The sequence below is a fragment of the Melospiza georgiana genome, chromosome 5 (assembly GCF_028018845.1).
Source record: "Melospiza georgiana isolate bMelGeo1 chromosome 5, bMelGeo1.pri, whole genome shotgun sequence".
NCBI classification, from domain to species: domain Eukaryota; kingdom Metazoa; phylum Chordata; class Aves; order Passeriformes; family Passerellidae; genus Melospiza; species Melospiza georgiana.
In genome coordinates, this window is record NC_080434.1 from 43,550,567 (window position 1) to 43,571,895 (window position 21,329).

General features: G+C 39.7%; 1 protein-coding gene across 8 annotated transcripts in view; it reads right to left on the reverse strand.

Moving 5' to 3' along the window:
- LOC131083953 (bifunctional heparan sulfate N-deacetylase/N-sulfotransferase 4-like) overlaps positions 1–21,329 on the reverse strand; it is a 139,861-nt gene that overhangs the window by 65,995 nt on the left and 52,537 nt on the right. For 7 of the 8 annotated variants that reach the window (XM_058024976.1, XM_058024970.1, XM_058024971.1 and 4 more), the window contains one exon: positions 9,635–9,746. In XM_058024976.1, the coding sequence (XP_057880959.1) occupies positions 9,636–9,746 (111 nt within the window). In that variant the 3' untranslated portion in view covers position 9,635. Of the gene's footprint in view, positions 1–7,211; positions 7,258–9,634; positions 9,747–21,329 lie in introns of those variants that run through there. The other variant, XM_058024975.1, reaches the window with a different exon arrangement.

A 21,329-nucleotide genomic window follows, 5' to 3' on the forward strand; every position in this document is an offset into this window, starting at 1 on the left:
ATGGAGTAGGTCCAGAAGTGTGGATTTCTGTATATGCTGCGATGCTCTTCCTCAAAGGCAAATGGATTTTTTTCTATCATGTTTGCATGTCTGGCTGATAGCTGAAGAAACCTACTTGAGACATTTGTAATTGAATCAATGGATGTTTATATAAAGAAAGGAGATGTAAGTTTGGAGAAATATTGGCTCATATCTACGTGTACTGCTTAAGGAGTTCAATTTGGGCTAAAGTAAAAAAGCCTTTACAATTGGACATCTTCTGTTTGGCTGGACTTGGTATCTCAGCACAAAATAAAAATGAAATAACACAGATAAAGGTATGAATATATACATTGGGAGGCATCCAAGATAGAAGTATTTAAGCTATTTTTTAATATGTGAATATATTATTGTAATCCCTTCACCTGGTTTGATCATTCCCTTTTGACTGCCAGGAAAAATTAATTTGTAGTGTACAATAGGTCAAGGATCTGGTAGGCAACAGAATGTGCAGTCAATAAATCTGTACAAACATGCAGGAAGCTCAGCCACAGCTGTAAGTGCAGCAGTGGCCCCAGCCTTAGCGTAAGGATGACATTTTAAGAAATTGTGACTACTTTCAGGACACAGGTTGTTAGACTGGACTGCATTTATTTCCATGTGCTACCTGTATGGACAAAAAGAATTTACTGTCTTGAGCAAGCTGGCACAATGCATTGGCAGGCTGCTGTTCTGGGCTGCTCAGGTGCTGTGATGACACTGCTCCATCAGAGAGAAAAAACCCCTGTGGTTCAATAACACTCAGGGACTGGGTTGGCAAAGGCAAGCCCTCAAAAGCTGAAGTACAGAATCACAGTTGTGAATCTCTGAATTTAGTCTGGCACTTCTGTGTATGAAATTTACCAAACCTTTATTTGTCTCCTATATCAGTATGTACCTCTTCTTTCTGTGGTGCTCCTTCTAGACAGCCCACAGATACCTTCCAGTGAATGTGGGGAAATCCAGTCATTTTTTAGTGTTTGCTGTGAGGTGCGCAGTTCTATTTACTACGCAGTGCCCTAGTATCACCTTAATTACAGATTTAATCCGGCTCAGGGGCTTTCTGTGCAATTCATTATCGCGGCACTGGAGGGTTTCACAAACATTAACGGGTTTATCTTCACAACTCATTCTGAGTGCTGGTATCGTTACGGGCTCCTCTGAGAATTTCCTTGCCAGTCTTTAATTATTTTTCACTGAATGTTTGCAAATGGCAGCTTCAGACACTGCAATTCAGTGAAAATTGGGCAGATTTGTTGGATGTCAATAAGCATCCATAATTCCTGAATCTTTGCCAGTAATTTAGCAATAAAAAGTAATCCGCTGCACATTCCAAAAGTATGAATGCTGGAAAGCTTCTTAACTAAGCACTTGTAAGTTTGTTTGCTTGTTTTTAATTGTTAAACTTAGATATTTTCTCTGGTTTTGTTTTTGGAAAAAGCTGAGCCTTTTATTTTTTTCAACTTCCTAAACCAGTTTTTGTGGACTGTTGCCCAAGCTGTTCAAAGCTTGCAGAATGCTAAGCAATTGATAATCAATTTTCTTTTAAAAGGCACACCAGAAAAAAACAACTGTAATTATTACTTATAAACATCATGCAGTTCAGTAGCTTCAATTTGTTATAACCCAATTATTAAAATAAGTCATGGTGTTTTAATATGATATAAAGTACATAGAAATGCTATTAGGACATATATATAACTTGCAATAAATATTTCTAACTGCTTAGTGTTAAGTCATCTTTAACTGAGGTGAAGAGTCTCTCCAGGGTGTTGGTGTGAACCCATTGTGTCTCTGCAAGCCCTCCCATTGCTCTCATCATGGTGCTGACACCTGGTCTCCAAGGGCCACCTCCTTTCTCTCTGGACTACAAGTAGGTCACCACTGCAGCAGTATGGTCGAAAAAACAGAAAACAAAGAAAAGGATCTGGGAAACTGGGTAAGATCTGTTCAGATTCATAAAACCGGCATCATTTGTCAATGGGAAATCCGAAAGTACTTGGAGAACCACATTTTAACCCACATTATAGAAAGCTATACAATGCACAGCCATAGTATAATCTTTGCAAGGACAACTTAGTCCTTTGTGCATAATTTTCTACTTTATTTCCATGCTGATTATTTTTTTTCCTTTTTTCATTCTATAGAGTGGAGAACCTTGATAAAAAGGTATAAATTACTAGTGTATTAGGTAGATGAAGAGCAAGGACCATATTTAAAGGACTTTAAGGGATCCTGTGACAGTGAGTTTTAGCACATATCCACACATGTTTTTATATGCTTTTACACTTAGTTATTGATGTGAAATGTAATTCCCCTTAGGTGTCACCTTGGAGGTGCTGAAATGGCTGTGAAAATCCCTTGGCACTGGTTAGCAGAATTAATGTGTGTAAAAGATAACATATCATGACATGATATGAAGGCAGTCAGCTAGCCTCAGCTTTTTGTGTTGTAAAGCTCTCTACAGGTCCTTCACTTCTAAACACGTTCTATTTTGCCTATGTTTAACTGAGTTTTGTTTTTATGACTTAATATAATTGACTTGGATGTTTCAGCTTCTGAAATGAAAAATCCTGTGTATCCTCTATATATGTGTTGCCTTCAGAAATGCTGCTGACCTCTGGGGCCAGAGCTCCAATGTAATTTTCACCTGAGCGTGCAACAGTTTTATGGCATTTGAATTGGGTATGAAGAGGTGAGATAGATACAGTTTTAGAAATAGATGCCTGCACTTCTGACCTGCGCTTGAAAGGGCTTTGCAGGATGTCAGGAAGAGGATTCTTCTGCCAAAGCACCAGATGTGGGGAAGGGCAGGAGGCGTGAAGGCTTCCCTTGTGCTGCATGCCCAGCCCTGGGGCGCTGGGAGAGACATGTTGTCATTGTCCTCTACCAAGTTTAGAATGGGGATTGAATGTTAGCAAGAATGATGCTTATAGAAGTGGGAATGCCGCTACAGCATTATCTCTAAAGTTCTTTCTGTGTGTACCTGTTTCCCTCTCTTTCTCTTTGCCCTTACACTTTGCTGATGCTTTCCTGCTCCTTGTCCTGGGACAATTCTATTCAAGCAACGTGCCAGAAATCATCACATTTACTGAGGAAATTCCTGTGTTCTCTGTTGAATCCTTACTGCAATGTTCAGTGGGATATTATGATCTTAAATGAGTCTGAATGGTTGTTAAGTCTAATTTCTAATGCATATGTGGAAGTTTTATATTTAAAATACCACAGTGGCCACTTCTTCCTGATTTACATATCCTTACAAATTATTTTTTTTTATGCAACAGGAAGATGATCCTTGTGTGAAAAGGTTCACTTCCTGAAAGCAGAGGGAAGACACTCTAGGGGTGGTGTTACTCCTACACATCATTGTCCCAAACAATGGAATTAAATTGAGTTAGAAAAGGGTCTATGGCATGAGCTGAACATGGCAAAGATAAAAGTCTGGTAATGTGTCTGCAGAGGTGTATGACAAATTTTAAAGTAATTTAGAGTTACTGAATGACTGAGAGGGAAGGAAATTAGGTTAAAAGAAAAATTAATGCATATTAATACTTAAGTACATGTATATTTTGGCCATGTGTTTATCGTCTGAGGGACAAGAATACTTAAAAGTGTGGTTATGGGTAAATGATATAAGTGTGCAGGCAGATGCAGAGGAATAACTGTACTGCTGTTGAAGTTAGTGAAAGTTTGGTCCCTCACATCAGCTTGACTTTACCCAGCCCATTTAGAAATACTCAGCATCTAAATTCCCCGTTCATTTGTGTAAGAAATTAGACACTGCTCCCTCATTTCACTACAAGGAGGTAGCAGATAAAGATCCTTGGCCTGGTCTTTTGAAGGCCAGTGTACTCTGGTTCTCCTGTCCCCCTCAGTGTCTTCTCCAGAATTGTTCAGCAATGTGAATAACTGAGTTGCTTTCCAGAAAGGCCTTTTATTGACAGCAATTTAAAAAATCATATAAGATGCACTGGAGTGGTGTGAAATGATACATTGAAGTGTGTGCCATGGGGCAGGACAGGAAAGGAGATGCATCTCAGCTTGCTGGAGCAGTTTCCCAAGCACCAGACATTTTGCGTATTTTGTTTTTTCTGTACCTTGTTAATAGTTAATCTATGTTGTATAGAGAGGCTGGTGAAATAAATGTACTGCCAATTCTTCCCAATATGTTTCTCTAAATGAGCTCTGCTGAAGTAACACTTTAAGCAGGTCAAAATAATTTTTAAAGGCATTTTTAAAGATAGGTATTTTCTTTTCTAATATAGTACTACAGAATCCCACTTGTTGAACTGTGAGAGTTCACTTACCGATTCACCTACAGCAAGTGATTCCCATAAGTGACTGCAAGTGACATAATTCTTCATAATTTTCTGTTTTGATGGACACACACATCCCCCAACACATTGTGTGGCTATGGGTGCACAGGTTGTCTGTAATTGTTTAAAAAGTGCTGTATCTAAATTACCAAAGACTCCTGAACAAGCAGGTTTCTTCTTTGTTTAAAAAGGTAAAGCAGGCTAAAGTTAGAAGTATCAGTTGGGAATGATAAAGATATTCATTACCCTGGGTGTTGGTGCAGTTGAACAGTATTGATTTCTGATGTTGAGGATTGCATTCTATACCTGTCTGTCTGACTGTGACACTGAGATCTGGTTGTTGTATGCCTTGGGCCACCCTGTGCTTTGGGTCTGCTGAGGCACAGCCAGACCATGACATGAGGCATTTTCAAACCTCAGAGAATTCAAGCTGTAAGTAATACAAACCCAGTGTAGCACTGGCATTTCCAGATTGCTGTGGCCTGTCTTCTATCCTGTTTGTCATTCCGAGAGCCTGGATGTTACTCTGTGCAACAGCAGGTCCTATTCAACACCAGCGAGTGACAGAGGATGTGGTGTTGCAGCCCAGCTGTGCTTCCCTGGGCTGCTGTAATAGGAGGGACTGCATCCAGGCCTTTGTTTGTCCTTCTCCAGCTGCACCACTTTATCCCCACTTTGGGAAGATTCCATGTTTATTCCTCTTGCACCTGGGCATGCTGCATATAGGTGCAGCAGCAGTGCTGCAGTCAGTGACTGACAGAGAAGGCGCAGCAGCCAAAACCGAGTACTTAGAGACAGTTTTGTCTTGCGGGGAGTTCTTTGCGATCCAATTTTCTTATTCAGTTACTTGTCCTACTGCTCACAGTTGAATCTCAGCTCTGTGATATAGATTTAATCCTCAGAGATTTCTGTATAAATGCACAGTAATGCATTTGTGCACCTTTTAAACTGTAGCAGAGGCATTTTTAGCTGTCAAAAAGTGTTTATGATCCAACTTTAAAATGCCTTTGTCAAAGTTCTTTTTTCTTTAAGAGAATACTTCTTTTGGAAGTATTTGCATACAGTTGTAGACTTGTCTGCATTAATATCCCTTTCAAAGTGTTGGCAGTTGAAATGTAAAATGGAGAGAAAAGGGATGAATGTTGGTTTGTTTTTAAATGTTAAAATGCTGTTTCCAAAATATATGCCTGGCTTTAAATTGTAGAAATGCTGAAATCTCATGTGTTTATGCACTTCAGTGATAGGTAATTTGCACTCTTGTCTGTTATTGATAAACTTGTTTATTAATTTCACTACTGTCAACATCAGTACCTAGCATTCATACTCAGAGTTCATGCTGATACAGGACTTATTCAAGGGTTACTTTTTGAGGCTTTTGCTTTTGTAGTGACATGTATTTCTTTAGGCTCTAGTACAAAGAATGCACAATATTTAGCACATGTAACACAAAAGCTAAATCATTCTTGCATGTCAGCAACAGCAACATAATTTAGTACAAGGATATCTACTAGTAAGTGTCCATACAGTACAGTGAGCGATGTATAAGCAAACATACGTACCATGGTTCGTTTTGCAAGAACTGCAGTCTTTTCCTATTCTCCTTTTCTATTGCATCGCTAGGCTAACAATAAAAATTCACTTTTTGAGTTGTGTTATTAAAGGCTGGTGGTGGAAGAAGGTGCGTCAATAATGTCAAATTCAGCTGACAAATGTGATGATTAAATGGTCAGCAGCAGGTGAAGATTATGAGAAGTGGTAAAGCCTGCAATGGGAGCCACATTCAATAGCAACTTTCTGGCACAGGAATAAACATGAGCATGTTGCTGAGGTTTCAAAGTACAATTTAGTTTGACCTTGAATTAAGCACCAATCTCTGCAAGGTAACTTAATTACCTTTTTCCTAGGATGGTCATGTAAGGTAGGCGGTATTGTTTGTGTGAGGTAGTTGTTAACTATATAGGCATAAGAAAAATATGCAGAGAATAACTCTTACCTCCTTTCATTTCATCAGCTGCCAAGCCATGACTTCCCTGAAGTAGCTACACTTCTTTTGTGCTGCTACCCAGCAGTGCCTGTGTATTTTGCATGTCCAGAAATGCCTTGTGCTTTTGTTGCAATGAAGTCAATTAGAGCTAATAGTAAATTATTATGTGGAATATCTTGGGAACTGAAAGGCAGCAGAGCCTTTCCATGCTTTGTATGCCCATTTGCTACTCTGTTGTTTGCACTCCCTTCTTTTATGCAATTACTTTTTCCTTTTTGTGTCACTAATTTCTGAAAATCTCTCACAGATTGAACCTCTCTTGCTGTGTTTGTCACTCAGTTCCACTGGCTGGTTTCCTGCTCTACACAGAGAAGTTTCTCCTCAGTTCCCGTAGTGAATAATCTTTTTATATGCAGGCCATAATGTCTTGTTTCAGGACAGGCTCTGTTAGCCAGAAGACTGCTTAGGAAATGTAGGTTTGTGTGTACTTACTTTCACGCTATAAGGGAGTGTAAAATACAGCATGGACCCTGAGGCTCTCTGTGCATTTCAGGCTCTGTATGCATCTCATCTGATGCACTGGAGGACAGAGTATGTTCTGGTAGAGATGCAATGAAGCAAAAATAAAAAGGTACAAAGGAAACTTTGTTTTTTTTCTCTGAGACATCAGGCAGGACAACACTATTAGAAATATCAAAGAAATGCTTGTGCTTATGTGAAAAGGATTTACAAACTGAGGTCCGTCTCATGCAGCAGAGCTTTGTTTCTCAATTTGCTGTTGTAAAATGAAGACAGAGAAGAGATTAAATGAGGCTCAGGAGCTGGGAGAAGGGGGTGCACCTGGCATAGCCTTTTGTTCCAGTCATTTGCAATTTACCTTTGCATACTAAGGCAGTGAAACTGGACACCACAAGTGGGATCTCTGTGTCCTTTGTCCAGCTGGGAAGAAAAGAGATTGAAGTGAATTCTGGTGAGTTTCTGTTGTTTTCCTGAATGTATTTGCTGTGCTGGACTTTTGTGATGATTCAAACACTGCTATATCTGCATCTGATTCACCTCTGCTGTTAAATTGACAAAAAGACTCAGCCTGGTTTAGACCTGACTAACACCTACCCAAACAATTTTGAAGTGTGGCTTGGGCATGCATCAGCTTTCTTTTCAATGCTAACACAAGATAATAAATGGAAAGGTTGTATCACTTAGGCTGTTGCATATTTTTCTTTTGAGCCGAGATTTTCTTCTCATCTCAGAGAGTGAAAGGAGCAACCTTGCCTCCACTTGCACTGTGTTGTGCATATTGTGAGTGTGTGTATGTGAATAAAAGGTGTAGAAATGCTGAAAGACAGAGGTGAAGAGCATCTTGGTAGTATAAAGATGGTGGATGTCACCAGTTAGAGCTTCTCTAGCACTGGAGAAACATTTTTAAGGCAGACATAACCTGTTTAGCTGAGCTCTTGGCCAAGTTATTTCCACACACAGTGAAAGCCTTGCCAGCCATTGTCCTGACTTTGAGGGGACTTGGTGAAAGGTTCAGATAGTGGAGGAAAAAAATGGATTGTGTGTTGTTGATCACTGCTTGTGGGATTTTGTGTTAATTTGCAAGTGATGAATAGGAACAGGTCAGGCAGGGAGGCTGTGGCAGCAGCCCAGCTATCCTGCAAGGACTGCTCCCCCTGTCAGGGAAAGGATATGCCAAGCAGAAACCCACTTTGGGAATTGGCAAATCTGGATGTTTTTATTTCCCAGATATCTTTTAAGAAACTGTCTCTGTTCCACTCAACAAGCCCGGAATTTGTTCCATGAAATAAAAACAAAGAGAGCTTTCTCCTGAAACATTCCTATGAAGCATCTGTTTTCAGTTAGACACAAAATTTTGCTTGGAAACATCCTGCTAGAGATGAACACCAAAATTTTAAATAAATCATTGCCAAAAACCATCTGAAGAGATCTTAGTCGATAATTGGCTTGAAAATATTCCTCTCCAGCATATTTGCCAAGCATTAGGGGCTGCTGATTCCCTGCCTGGAGCAGTGGGGCCCTTTGCAGCTCAGTTACCAGTGGTGCTGGCAGGCACAGAGAGCCGGGCATGCCTGAAGTGACACCTGCATGCTGATGAGCCTGGCTCTGCTTTTCCCTGGGCTCTGGGGCATTCAGGGGCATGGGCTTGTGCAGCCACCCTGCCATATTCTGCGTATGGAAATGGGCACTTCTGCCTCGTCTCAGCTGCTTTTGGGAAGCGGCAACAAAAGAGCTCTTGATCAAGTGTACTTATTTATTTAACTGGATCAAATGAAACAATGTGCTGGAGGCAAAGAGAAAGCCTTAGTGGTCTGTAAAAGTTTTCTTACTTTCAAACAAGCTTATGCTAGCTGTCCGACTAGTGTGCTGTAATCTGCAGTGTCAGGTAATCAGGCTGGAAATACTTGAGGACTTTTTGCCCTTTTAATGTTATTGTTTTCCCCATCAGGAGAGGTTGCCAGCCAGGATGGCACAATAGAAAAGTCTAGGGAAGTGCCTCTTGGCTGGCATTCATCTATAGCAGCACTAGTTATGCAGTCATCATATTTCATCACTTCTGAATTTTCACGTTTTCATCTGAATCACTTCATGGCACAAAGACATTAAATTGAAAGATTGTAACCATTTTGAAATAGAAGAGTCTTTCAACATTGATGGAGATGAACAGGAGCCCTGACTGTTGAATTCTATTTAGAAAATGCCTTGAAATATCCATTATGTGGAGTTAGCTGACAAAGTGTGTCTCTGAATACTGGAGGAAACCTCTTCTTAGATTCTACCGGAGTTTTTTAAAGGCAGAAAAGTAAAGAAAAAAAAAACCCTGACTGATTTTTCTCCTCAAAATATGGAGGAAGGAAAGTAAATTTGATTAAAGGGTTTTACTTTACTTATGGTCTTCTTCACTAAATATCATCCCTTACATTTTGTGCAATTAGCCAGCTCAGTTTCCTCAAATAAATGCAACGTTAAACACATGTTTATTAGAGCTGATATTTCCTGGGTAAGGAAGTGGGTTTAGGTTTTCTTTTTCACCAGCAGGGTATTTTTTTGTGTCACTGATTGCAGTTAGGATTTTAGCTGGTAGGTTGTGTTCACTGGAGCTGTGCTGCTCTGTGGGACACAGAAATGTGTCTGTGAGGTGCTGGTACAGGAGGAGGTTTGTGCTGGCCACACGGTGGGCAGTGTTGTGGGGAGTGCTGCTTCGGCCCCCTCTCCTAGTGCCGTGTAATACTCTGCTTCAATGGAAGTAGCAGAGATAAAAAAATCCCTGTCTCACTTTACATCACCATTGGCTTACCTCACAAATAATCTGCTGATTTCACAATTTCTTTTGAGCTTGATTGTGTGGCACATTCGTTTTTCATGGAACAATTCTTTGCTGAAATGGCTTCTGATGACACATGGGCAATCTGTGGAAGAAATATGAGTTTTGGTGCCATTTTCTCAGCAAGACTCACTCACAGTAGCAGAACACTTGTGCATATAGCTCTTCCAGACACATCATCTTTAGTAGAACTGAATTTATAGAACTCCTTTTAAGCTAGAAAATTACAATCATCTACTTTTCAAATGTGTGTGGGTAGAGGCTGCAGACCCAAACTGAAGCTTCCTTTCTGCAGAGAGAAAAATCAATGACATGTTGAAATTCACAGCCAGCCTAGCTCCAGGGATTCAAATTCTTACAAACAAGCAACCTGAGCTTATGAACTTGGCGAGTCTAACTCCAAATTATTTTGAAAAATGGTTTCAAATTTTACTATTGAATTCCCAAGTGATAATAGCAATTTCTGAAATTCCCAGTGATAGGAGCAAGGACTTTTGAAGAACTGACTACAGTAGTTGGATTGCTGGCACAGATAGAGCAATGAGGAAATAATAACACAGTGGGCTCTGCTTAACCGATGGACTGAATGTCTGCATACTTTAAAAAAAAACCTTTGAAATTTGTAACATCACAGCCTACTGGTCAGTCACCAGTATCCCAGATGCATGTGACCAGTACCTAAGCAATGTCTTTAGAAGTAGAGATGATGCAGTGTCTAGAATTCATTGCTTATGGAGCTGTTAATTGGCAAAGTTTGAATTAGGCCTGGAAAACTTTCAAAATAGACTAAAATCAGATGGAAAACATGGTTAGTCATTATGCATTATGTAGTCATTCTCTTTTATCTAGTGTGCAGCTTATTAAAGTTGACAAAATCCTCATAAAACTGCTGAGAAATGTCATCCAAACATAGCTGTTAAAAAAACATTGAGATTAAGTGTCACAAGTTGCTCTTCTAAATCATAGTAACAACTTCCTTAGAACCCAAGGCACCTTAGAACCAAGGTGTCAGGTGTAGTCAGCCTATGGAGAGCTGACTGTTAGCTCTTTGTGGTTTGTATAATGTGTATGTCTCTGCAGCATAAAATTGCATTAACCTTTCAGACTTACACACCCCACGACAAATAGAGCCCTAATTATCTTTCCACTGTCACCCTTAGCTTTATTTCAAAATTACTGATTTCCAAGTTTTCGCATCTCTTGAATTACCCTTATATTGGATTTTCATTCTCCAGCTATTAGCTTGCATGTATTCCAGTCTAAATCATATTTTCCTGGGGCAACTTTTGCCTATTTTCTTTAGTTTCCCTAAAAATGTTTTCTTTAATCCACTTTAGACTTTCAATTTCATTGAAACTTAATATTATGAGCAGATTGGTTGACATAGTCTTGCTGCTTATTTCTGGCTGCCAAGTGACAAAATTAATCACAACCAGGTATGTGGCCTGCTCCAAATTCCATGTCCCTTCTTGCTCCATGCCTGGTGTTCAGCCACAGTCTTAATTTATGGCCTTCAACCTGTTTTTAATCCAAATCCATGCTAACATTTTTTTTTTATAATTAGAATTCTTTGAATATATGAAAGTTATCCCTTCAACAACCAATTCTGATTTTATATCAAGACAAACCATGAAATCTCAGTGGTATAAATGTTAAGGCAAAAAATCTTGATTATACACTCTTTTTCCAAAACTTTTTGCGACATTAAGACAGGATTCAGCTGCCCAAGTGTAGGCATGTATTATATCAATATCTGAGCTTGTCATCTACGTTCCTTTTATAGTAAATGAAGGAAAAGAAGCAGTTTTATGCTGTAGTTAATGGCCTCCGATAGGGAAGCCTCTGTCTATGAAGCAGAGTCCTTCCAGTGTTTGCTTCTTCACTAACTGAACAAAGCTCACATAGACGCTTTACAAACAACTCTCTGAATTCTGTCCTTAATACCACATTAATTAATCTCATTTATTAGATTAGGCTTCTAACCTCTTGCATTAACATCAGTAGCCTTTTCCATATGAATTTGAGGTCTTAAAATCCCTTATTGTAATATGCCAGCTAGAGCCATCTCATGTACCATTTGCTAACACTGAATCAGAGATTTAGGCCTTTCTGTGTGCATCCATGATAACATTTTACAAAAACACTCAGAAGGTTTGCAACTGACTCTTTACATCAAAATTCTTATTTTAATCGACTGAAGTTCAGATACACCAGAGGAGTTTTTCAATGGCAGCGGCTTCTGGATGTCACATTAGTCATTTGGGGTCGAGTTTTGTAGCTTTTCATTAAGCCTTGTTAGCAAGTTGTTCTACCCCCACACTGGGGTCATAAAGGAGTAAGTAAGGAGGATTGTTAAAAGTCTTGTTTTCTTGCAAGTGCACTTGATTCTGCTTCTTAGAACAGATGGAATAACAAGTGATCAGTGTGTTGTTTATCCCAGCAACATAGCCTCCACAATTCAGCCGGGGTTTTTGCACACACTGCCTTCAACAATAAGCTCCAGGATAGGATACTGGAGAAATCTATAAAAGTGTGTTAGGGCACTAAATTCTCACAGAAAATACCTTACATAATAAGGGTTAGGGTGACAAATCTGAGTTCTGTCTCTGAGGATAAGTATCATGATAGCCACATAAGCCCGATAGATTGGTATAGCATAGAAAGCTATATTGATTTCCAGAAAGCTGGAAATCAAGAGTCATTAATGTTGAAACTAATTTCATTGTCCCAGACACACTATTTAAAAGTTGGTGTATAAAGAGGAGTTTTTTCTGTGGTATTGAACTTCTCCACCGTCCTTTTCCTTTTTGCAACCTTTGGGGCTCAGCAGGGAGCAGTCTTAAAGGGTTGGTGCTGTGCTGCCTTTGCTATTTCACATGACAGACTTTGTTAGCACTGGAGTTTGGTCAGAGCTTGTGGGAACTGTGACCAGCTCTCCCAGAGGTCCCTGACCTGATTTGCAACATGTGCATTCAGCAGATTGGAATCTTGTCCTGGAGGATTGCTGTGTCTTAATATCTCTTGTGCATATCTAACTGCAAATAGAAAAGGGAATTATACCTTTTCATTGATTAGGAAGTCTGTCCGTGTATTTTATGAACAATGATAAAAAACCCCAACAAGACAAGACACAAGGGGTTGAATACTTACTCTCATTCCAACTTCCCTTTCATTGATTGGCACATAGAGGGTAGACGGAGAATTTTAAAAGCCTATGACCAACAAAGAGGGCTGCAGCCGATAACTAAGTAAAAAGAGAAACCAAACAAACCAAGACAAGCAGGAAAACTCACCTAGAAAAGAACCTGGAATTATCACTTTTCAATTGTCTAAAGCTGAGGAGATTCTTCAGGGGGAGCCTGGTCTGTCTGTGCCCTGGCTCAGGATGTGTGGTGCAACCCCAGTGACATCAGTGGGATTTCCCTGCTAACACTGACAGAGCCCATGCCTGTAAGTGCGTCGGAGGGTTCAGACCTGGACTGCAATGAGGATAGGTCCTGGCAACTTTTGGGCTGTGAAGGATCTTCTGCCATACCATCTTGTCGTGTCATACCCTGTTGCTCATTCTGATATTCTGCTGGATAGCAGGTCAGAGCTACAGGGAGCCATTCTATCAGCTTGTGTGTGTAGGAGGCACTGGAAATGCAGGAAGACAAATGTGAAGCTGAGGTAGCCACACAGGAGAGTAGAACAAAAGGTGCAGCAGAATCAGGTTGCTTTTGTAGCCATTGAATGTTGTAAAAAGCTGTGCAGAGAGCCTGCCTGCTTGAAGCTACTCAGAAAATGGGAGATACAGAGTTCTCTCTGCTTTCTCATTTTTAACACTACATGATCTGCTGCTTCTGTGCATCCTTGAGGAGTCATTTTGGAACATACTATGTTGAAACCAGTAAAATAAGTGCTTTGATTTTTATCTTCCTAACGTTTACTGGAGTCATTACACGCCTGAAGTCCAGTGAGTGCTGTTTGGTGTCTTTTATTTGAAGAAAGCCCTGTGTTGAAAGTGAAAAAAACATTTATGCTGCCCCTTTCCTCATTCATGATGGACTTAGGTGTTCTTGTCTTCTGGTTACATGGTAAAGAGGTGCCTAACATGGAATTGTTAGGCAGAGATGTCAAGGCCAAATGATTGATGTCTGGTGCTGCTGTAGACTGGTCCAAACAGCATTCCAAATATCTGCTGGCTTTAAAGTACAGGTTCTCTGTGTTTCTGAGCCCATTATTACCTCACTTTGCCAAGAGGAGCATTCCCAGCCCTGCATTTGCTGTCTCCATATACATGCTCCCCTCCCAGTTGCTGCCCATGTGCTCTGGGCACTTCATTGCACGAGTTTTGCCTTTCTGCACACCCCTCTGGGACCCTGTGCAACTCATTGAGCTGGCAGGAAGATAAAGCATTGTGTGTGTAAAAAAATTTCCTGGGAGTTTTTTTCCTGCCCTTTGGAAATTGAAACAAGTCAGTGAGGGATGCCAGAAGCCCCAGAGCTGGTGCAAGGGGGAAGGAGGTTGGATATAAGGAGCAGGATGGGATCATCAAAGCATAGGGTCAAGAAGCAAAAGGGAAGGAGGCAGAATGGCAGAGAAGAGAGGAGAATGGAGATGCTTTTTTGGGGAAGCTTTTCCACCAGCCTTTCAGAATGGTTAGATTATTGAATAGGACAAGTAGCTGTTGACAAAAGCTGTTGTTGAGCAAAGGCCTGTGACTACTTCGAGGAATGAGAGACATCTCCTCTTGTCACAGTATATGCCCTTGGGTTGTATGTTCTTAGAAGTATGAATTTCTGAAGGTAAGTCCCCAGTGTAAATGCACACAACTCCAGTGAGCTCAGACAAAACTGACCTGGGATCTTTTATCCTTGGCTAAAACCAGGCGCTGTGGCTGAGCCAATGGCATTGTTCCCTGGCTCTGAAAGGAGTATTCCTGCTCCCGATCCTCAGGCTGACTCCTGACTCCCTTCTTTGTGCTGGCTCTGGGATTGTTGCACCCTGCTGAGCCACTTCACCTGGCTGCAGCTGGAAAAACCAAATTCCTGCTTCACTCACAGTCTAAAACCAGCTCAGTGCTTTTTCAGAGATGTGGAACTGATATAGAAGTGAACGTGTCACTTAATAGCAGTCTAGTTTAGTTCTGTAACATTAGGTCAGAGCCGCTTTGAAGGCACAGATTCCTTTATATTTTATGAGACATCTGAGAATTTAGTTTGCAAAAAGATTTCTGGTGATGTTGAGTTCTGGGGTAGAAATAATCTTATTTATTATGTAAGTGTTCGTGCACAGATAGTTTCTTTAGAATCAAAGCCCTCTGTCCCTTTAACATGAAGGCTTCTGCTAAGAAGATGTAAACTTAAAGCGGTTCACTCGAGGTCTTTGTCGTATTTAGTAAGGATTAAATAAGATTCTTCCAGTTATGATAGAACTCCATAATGAGAACTAATGAAACAGTGAACAGTAAGTAATTTTGTTCCTGCTACATAATGCTGTACGATAGAATTTGAAATTCACAGAGCTTCTATCAGTTTGATTAAAGCACATTTTGTTCTCAAAATAAAGCTTCTTAGGTGCTGGATATTGAAACTGAGAACTGGAATCTCTGGAGTATTTCCTAACGGTTGTTTAAAACCATTACCTGAATCAGTTTTTATTACATTAATCAGCACCAAATTCAAAAAGGAAAAGAAACAAAAACCAAGCAAACAAAAACAACAGCGCAACCCACAAAGCAACCAAAACAGCCCAGGGAAAAATGAGGATTTCACCTCATATAAACTTGAAATTCTGTAAAATTCCAGGACAACTGGATGTCATGCTGTAACTGTGATACAATGAGTCTCTTGCTACATATAAGCAAACTCTGCAGTTTGTAGTCTCTGTAGACACTGTATAGCCTTGCCATCTAATTGGTGATTTATGTTGTTCAGAATGAAAGTTTCCTTCACCTAAAGAAACGTGTAAGTGGCTCCTTCTGATGCTAAGTGTTACACCAGACTTGTGCCTCTTGCTGCATGACTGCTCAGTTGGTCTGCTGCTGCTTGGCTTCAATTCTCTAGAGGCAGTTTAGTTGTAACCATGGGACTTACTATGTAAAATAACTCATTTAGTGGAATTAAAAGTACATTTCTGAGCTAATAACTGGACAGCACGCAAGGTGTATGGTCTGCTCTGTATTTGGGGACTGAGAAAGCAAATTGAAAAGTCAGCTGAACTTAAAACGTATGGCACTTAAAGGCTGGGCATGCAGGTTTGTAGTACAAATATTTGTTTAATGCATTTAATGTATTTCTTTTTCTGACGAAGCCTCACTTCCTCCCAATGTAGGTTTCTTTCCTTGATAAAAATGCCACTACCATTCACACCACAAAATATATTTTCTGAGGCTCTACAGCAGATAATCAGTGAAATGAAACTCCTGCAGTCTAATAGTCTTGGCCCTATGTGTGAAAAGTTTACTTCATAAAGCTTTAGGTTTAAAGAGTTTGGCTGCTGAAATGACATTCTAGTCATTGAGTAAGAGTTTGAGCTGATGATGGAATGGTCCCAGTTTCAAGAATCTTTTCTTCTTCATATTGCAGACTTCTGTGTCTGCTAAAGGCCAGTGTCATGCATGGTTCAGGCTGCCCTGCTGCTCTGAAGGCTAACAAGCAGAAGTGGTTGGGCTGGAAGCTTTGCCTGCTTCCTGCTCTTGGAAGTTAGCTCAGATGCCAGCCCTTGTTTGCTGGTGGAGAATGTTTTGCTGCCTATCATCATGAAAGATTTCTTTCAGAACTTACTGGAAGTACTAATAAATTGGTGCTACCAAGAATTCCCTCTGTTGGCAGAAATCCAGGGTACTTCTCCAGCACCGTCATTCTTTAGCTTTCAGCAACTGTGCAAGCACCAGTTGCTCCAAAATTGTTTCCAGTCTTGAGGTCAAGGTTCTAGCTCAGGTTGTGTCCCTGAGCCCCAGGCTACTCAGAAACCTTCCCAGAAATATCTAACCCTCCTCTCCAGCAAGGCCTTTAATTTCCTGCCAACTCACTGGATTGTCTAGGCTCAGAGGGTGAACGGCTGAGGCTTTTTCACTGTTAATTATGCAAATTAGGATCCACAAAACCTTCCTTGGACTCTGCTCATTCATAAAAGACTCAAATGATCTCATTTAAGTGCTGAAAAGTCACTCTAAGCTTTGTGTGTTTCAGCATTGCTTCCATGGCCTCTTGACTGGCCCCAGCAGAAGGAATGGAATGACAAGAGCATTTCTCTGGAATCACTGAGAAGCCTGGTAACTGGTAAAACATGTGCTTCATGGTGCCTGCTGGCAGGGCCGGGGCTTCAGGAACTCTTCTCTGCCATGAGAAGTGACCTGGCCATCTCCAGGCCACAGCTCTGCCCCTGCTCTGGGAAAAGGGCACAGTTAAGCACTGGAACAAACTGAAAAAAACCAGAGATTTTACCACTTGAAGAGAAGAAACCAGTCATTACTGATGCACATGAAAAATGTCAAGTTAGTACTGGACAGATACATTGGAGTGGCCTTGTTTATCTTTCTTGTTGTTCCAGTCATTTCTCTAATTTTCTCTTAGGCCAGAAATAGACCTGGAGTTGAAAGCTGTTGGCTGTTGGGATTTCACGACCATACTAGCCATTGTTCTTACATTTAGTGGCTTTGTAAATTAGCTGATTGAATTGTTCAGTAGATTTGGTCTTGGTCTGTAAAAAAAGCCTCTTTTTACTCTGAAATGTAATTGAATACCAAGCTATGCCCTTCATATCTTTCATATAAGAACTTGGTGTTATTTGTTACCCATTATTTTCCAAGTAAAATGAGCATAATTAAATTCTTAATTAGCTGAAGCACATTTTTTATTTAATTTTGTCTTAATTCCTCAGAGAATTCTATATTGTCCATTTGTGGAATTGCTCCCAAAAGATTAGCATTTATCATACTGGAAAACCCACTTTAATTGATTATAAGTGGCTGGTGGCCAGTTTCTATTGTTAATGCCCTTACAAAGGATAAGGCCTGCATGCTGGAGAAGTATCTACGGGAGGTGGACTTGGATGTCAGAAATCCAAAAGTTTTTTGGTTTTTTTCAGTTTAAAGGTTTTTTTTTATGACTGTATTTAGGTAGGGGTTTTTTGCACACAGGAAATGCTTATTTCTGAAAACAAATGAAATTTTATGTAGGTAAGACTATTAGCATGGAATCTTGTAGATATAAAGATAAAGAAAAATGTTTATGTCCCTTAGGTTATATGAATGATTACTAATTATTTTAATTAACGACAGCTAACCAATTGCAATTGGAAGGTGCTGGTGTAATGCAACCTGTTATCACTGGTTGTTTTGGTACATAAGCACCAATTAATATTGCCTACATCTAGGGCTAATTGCTTGAAAAGATATATTTAATTAAAGGAAACAACCCTGCAATTTGTATAGATGCTTTTCCCTTCCAATAGGCTTCTGCTCCTACTGCATGTAATGGGAGAAAGTGCAGGATCAGGCTGAAAATAGTGTTCTGTGCTTTTTTCATTTCATTTGTATGTTTTAAATCTCTGGTTGGCCAATGTTCACCTAAATGTTATGTAACATTCCCTCTTCTTTTTCCAGAGCAGTAATATAACCAAAAGAACCCCCTTCAAAAAAACTTTTTAAGATGTTGGTAGCAATGTTTAATCAGGAAAAAGCTGTAATGGGGAGTAAAGAACTGTTAAAATCTTAATCCATGACTCAATTTCCATGATTATGCTAAAGGAAATGAAATTGTCGACTTTAATTACCTTTACATTTAGAATATAACAATGATTTTGCATGAGCAGAACATTGTAATGTCTTTTCTTTGTGTATAATTATTACAATTAGAAGGAGTAGGGAGGAAGAGGTACATGGCGTTTAAGAGATGAGGACAGAGAAAAAGCACAATGAGATGGTATCAGGGACTCCTGGAAAAACTTCCTTATGTCAGAGTACTTTTTTGGATATTGTGAGGATGAGAGGATTTCTCACATGGCTTTACATGCGAGGTGCATACTCAGGACAGCATCTGAGGAAAGCATAAATCATCATCATCTCTAAAGATTTACTGTCCTTTGATGAGCCCTGGCATAGCAATTCTGTGGCCTCTGCCACACCTGTTACCCTTTCATGAGCTGAGATGGAGCTGGCCCATAGAACACAGTGATTTTGGGTGACGTCAGAAATTACTCTTATTCTCACAGGGGGCTATCATTCAAGGGTTGCTGAAATCTCAGTTACCCCTTAAACTCTGTGTGATGATGGCAGCTACAACTCTGAGTAAGGGAATAAAGAATAAATAGGTAATTGAAGGAAAAATTCATGCCTCCAGCTGGATTTTTCGGGAGAACCTTTCACTTTACTATGAACTTTAGTTTTCCCTTCTGCCCCTCAAACACCTCATTTACTGTTAGTTTGGCAAGCATGAGAACAGTTGCTTCTCTAGGCCAGCCACTTCTTCATATCTTAATCTTTTTTCCCTGTGTTTTCTGCCTTATCATTGTTTTTTGTGCCTTTCTGTATATCGATTACAGTAATTATAGAGAAATACCAAACCAGATCTCCCACAGGCTAGAGACGCAAGGTCTTGGAAACATCTCCTTGTGATGTTTCTCAGCAGGATCCGTTTCATCATTATGAAATTATTGCAGGAAACCACAGCTTTTTGCCCATGACTCCAGACAATAATATGTGATGAATACTCTGGTAAAAGAACAGGGAGCTAAGGCTGGTAAAGCAAAGTCTGCAGCTATGAAAAACAAAAATTGTGGCTTTCAATATTTTGGTTAGAATAATAACTTGCTCTGTGCCAAATACCAGATGAAGCAAAGAATCAGATTAAACCTAAGAACATCAGTGTGTTGGCAATGCCAAAAGATGCACAAGGAGATAATTAGTTTCTGAATTGCTTGATTTAAAAGGTATTTCATCTTCATATCAGAAACTTTGCTTTACGTAATGAAAAATCACACCATTTTCAAAGCAGACAAAATAGGAAGGAGACACAGGTGTGCTGTTTATTTTGAGATATAAAAGCTGTGGAAGGGACATTTAGGTTGATTGGAAAGCAGAACAAGCTTTTGTCCAAGAAAAGGTATTTTTCTTTGTCACACATGAAGGGTTTGTATTTATTTCTCTGTTAAAACCAAAAAGACAGGACATTTAGTGGTAGAACAAAATAAGTGATACAGAGAAGATGTGATCTTGCTTTATGTGAGTTTTCATTGTGTAGAAGTTCAGGCAGTGACAACACTTCTTCAGATTTCTTCAAAATTCATGTTTCACGTTTGCATTTAATCTGATGTCACTAGCATGATATCATTTGCTCTTTATCCATGTAATAGGCTATTTAATATTTAAGCGCTCACCTGTTGCTTTTTCCTTATAGAAAGCTCCAAATCTGATTCCAGATCCGTGTCTCAATTTTTGACACCAAGACAAGCAGATTGTAAAAATAACAAATGAGCTTTCAGGAGTGTAAGAGTCTGAATGGTCAGAGAGGTGGGGTTTCCTTTTCCCATCTGATGTGTAACCTGTTGCTTACCCTCACAGTTTATACTTTACCTGGGAAACCAGAGTGAATTATCCTAATTTCCATTTATCGGGACTTTGCAGTTCCATCTTGAGTGTTTGCATCATTCACTTATCCATCCCTGTTGTATTTGTACATAAATCTGTCAGGGATTTGGTATATGTTTTGGGCAAAGTCTGCTTTTGATAAAATGTGACCTTTTGTTTTGGTTGTCTGGCAAACTTGAATGCTAATAAGCTGAAGGATGAGGTGTTTAATGAGTCCTGTGCATAGAGATGGCTTATTTGGAATTCCAGGCATGCTGAGGAGTGCGTGGAACTGCACCAGCCTTACAGTGGGAAGCTTATTGGTTACACAGAGACAGGGTACATTTTAATAATTTTTGGAACACTGTACTGCCTCAGGTACTAAAATCCATTAAAGGAGGACTATAAACTTCATTTTAACCTGGATCCTAAATTGTTTCTTGGTGTACAGTCAACAGCAGCTCTGTGAGATCAATCACAGTTACTAAGGTGTATTAAAATCAACTTGTTTCATTTTAATTGCTGGTGTGCCTGACTCTCTGTGAGGCAGCTGTTCATAAAGCTAAATTGCTTTTCTGCCAGGCAGGAGTTTCATTTCACTTCATGGTAGATTTTTGCCTTATGCACTTAACGAGCATTTTGCTTTCCTTTCCTTCTCCTTCCTCTTTGCCCATGACTTTCATTTCTCTCCAGATAATTTTCTCAGTTTTGCCTTCTATCCTCATTACTAGAAACTGCAGCCTTGCCAATGAAGAAGCTTTAATAAAGTAGTTGGATTGTTTGAATTATTAGTTGATGTAAAGATGCAGACCTGGAGCTCTTTTTGGTAGTCTTTGTTAACCTGTGCTATAATGAGTCTGCAGACTCCTAATCAGCTCATAATATCTGCTGGCTCTGTTGATGGATATGTTGTGAAGAGATACATTTATTTTCAAGTTGTATCCTATTTTCTGTTTAGCTGTCTGTGTTTTAGTTTTCGGTACTCTGGTTTGTTTTTGGTTGGTTTTTTTGTTTTGTTTTGTTTTGTTTTGTTTTGTTTTTTGTAGGGGAATGCTATAAAGCCATTTAGTAATTTCATTCCTGGTTTTGCATCTCCTGTCAGTCTGTGTTTTGAAA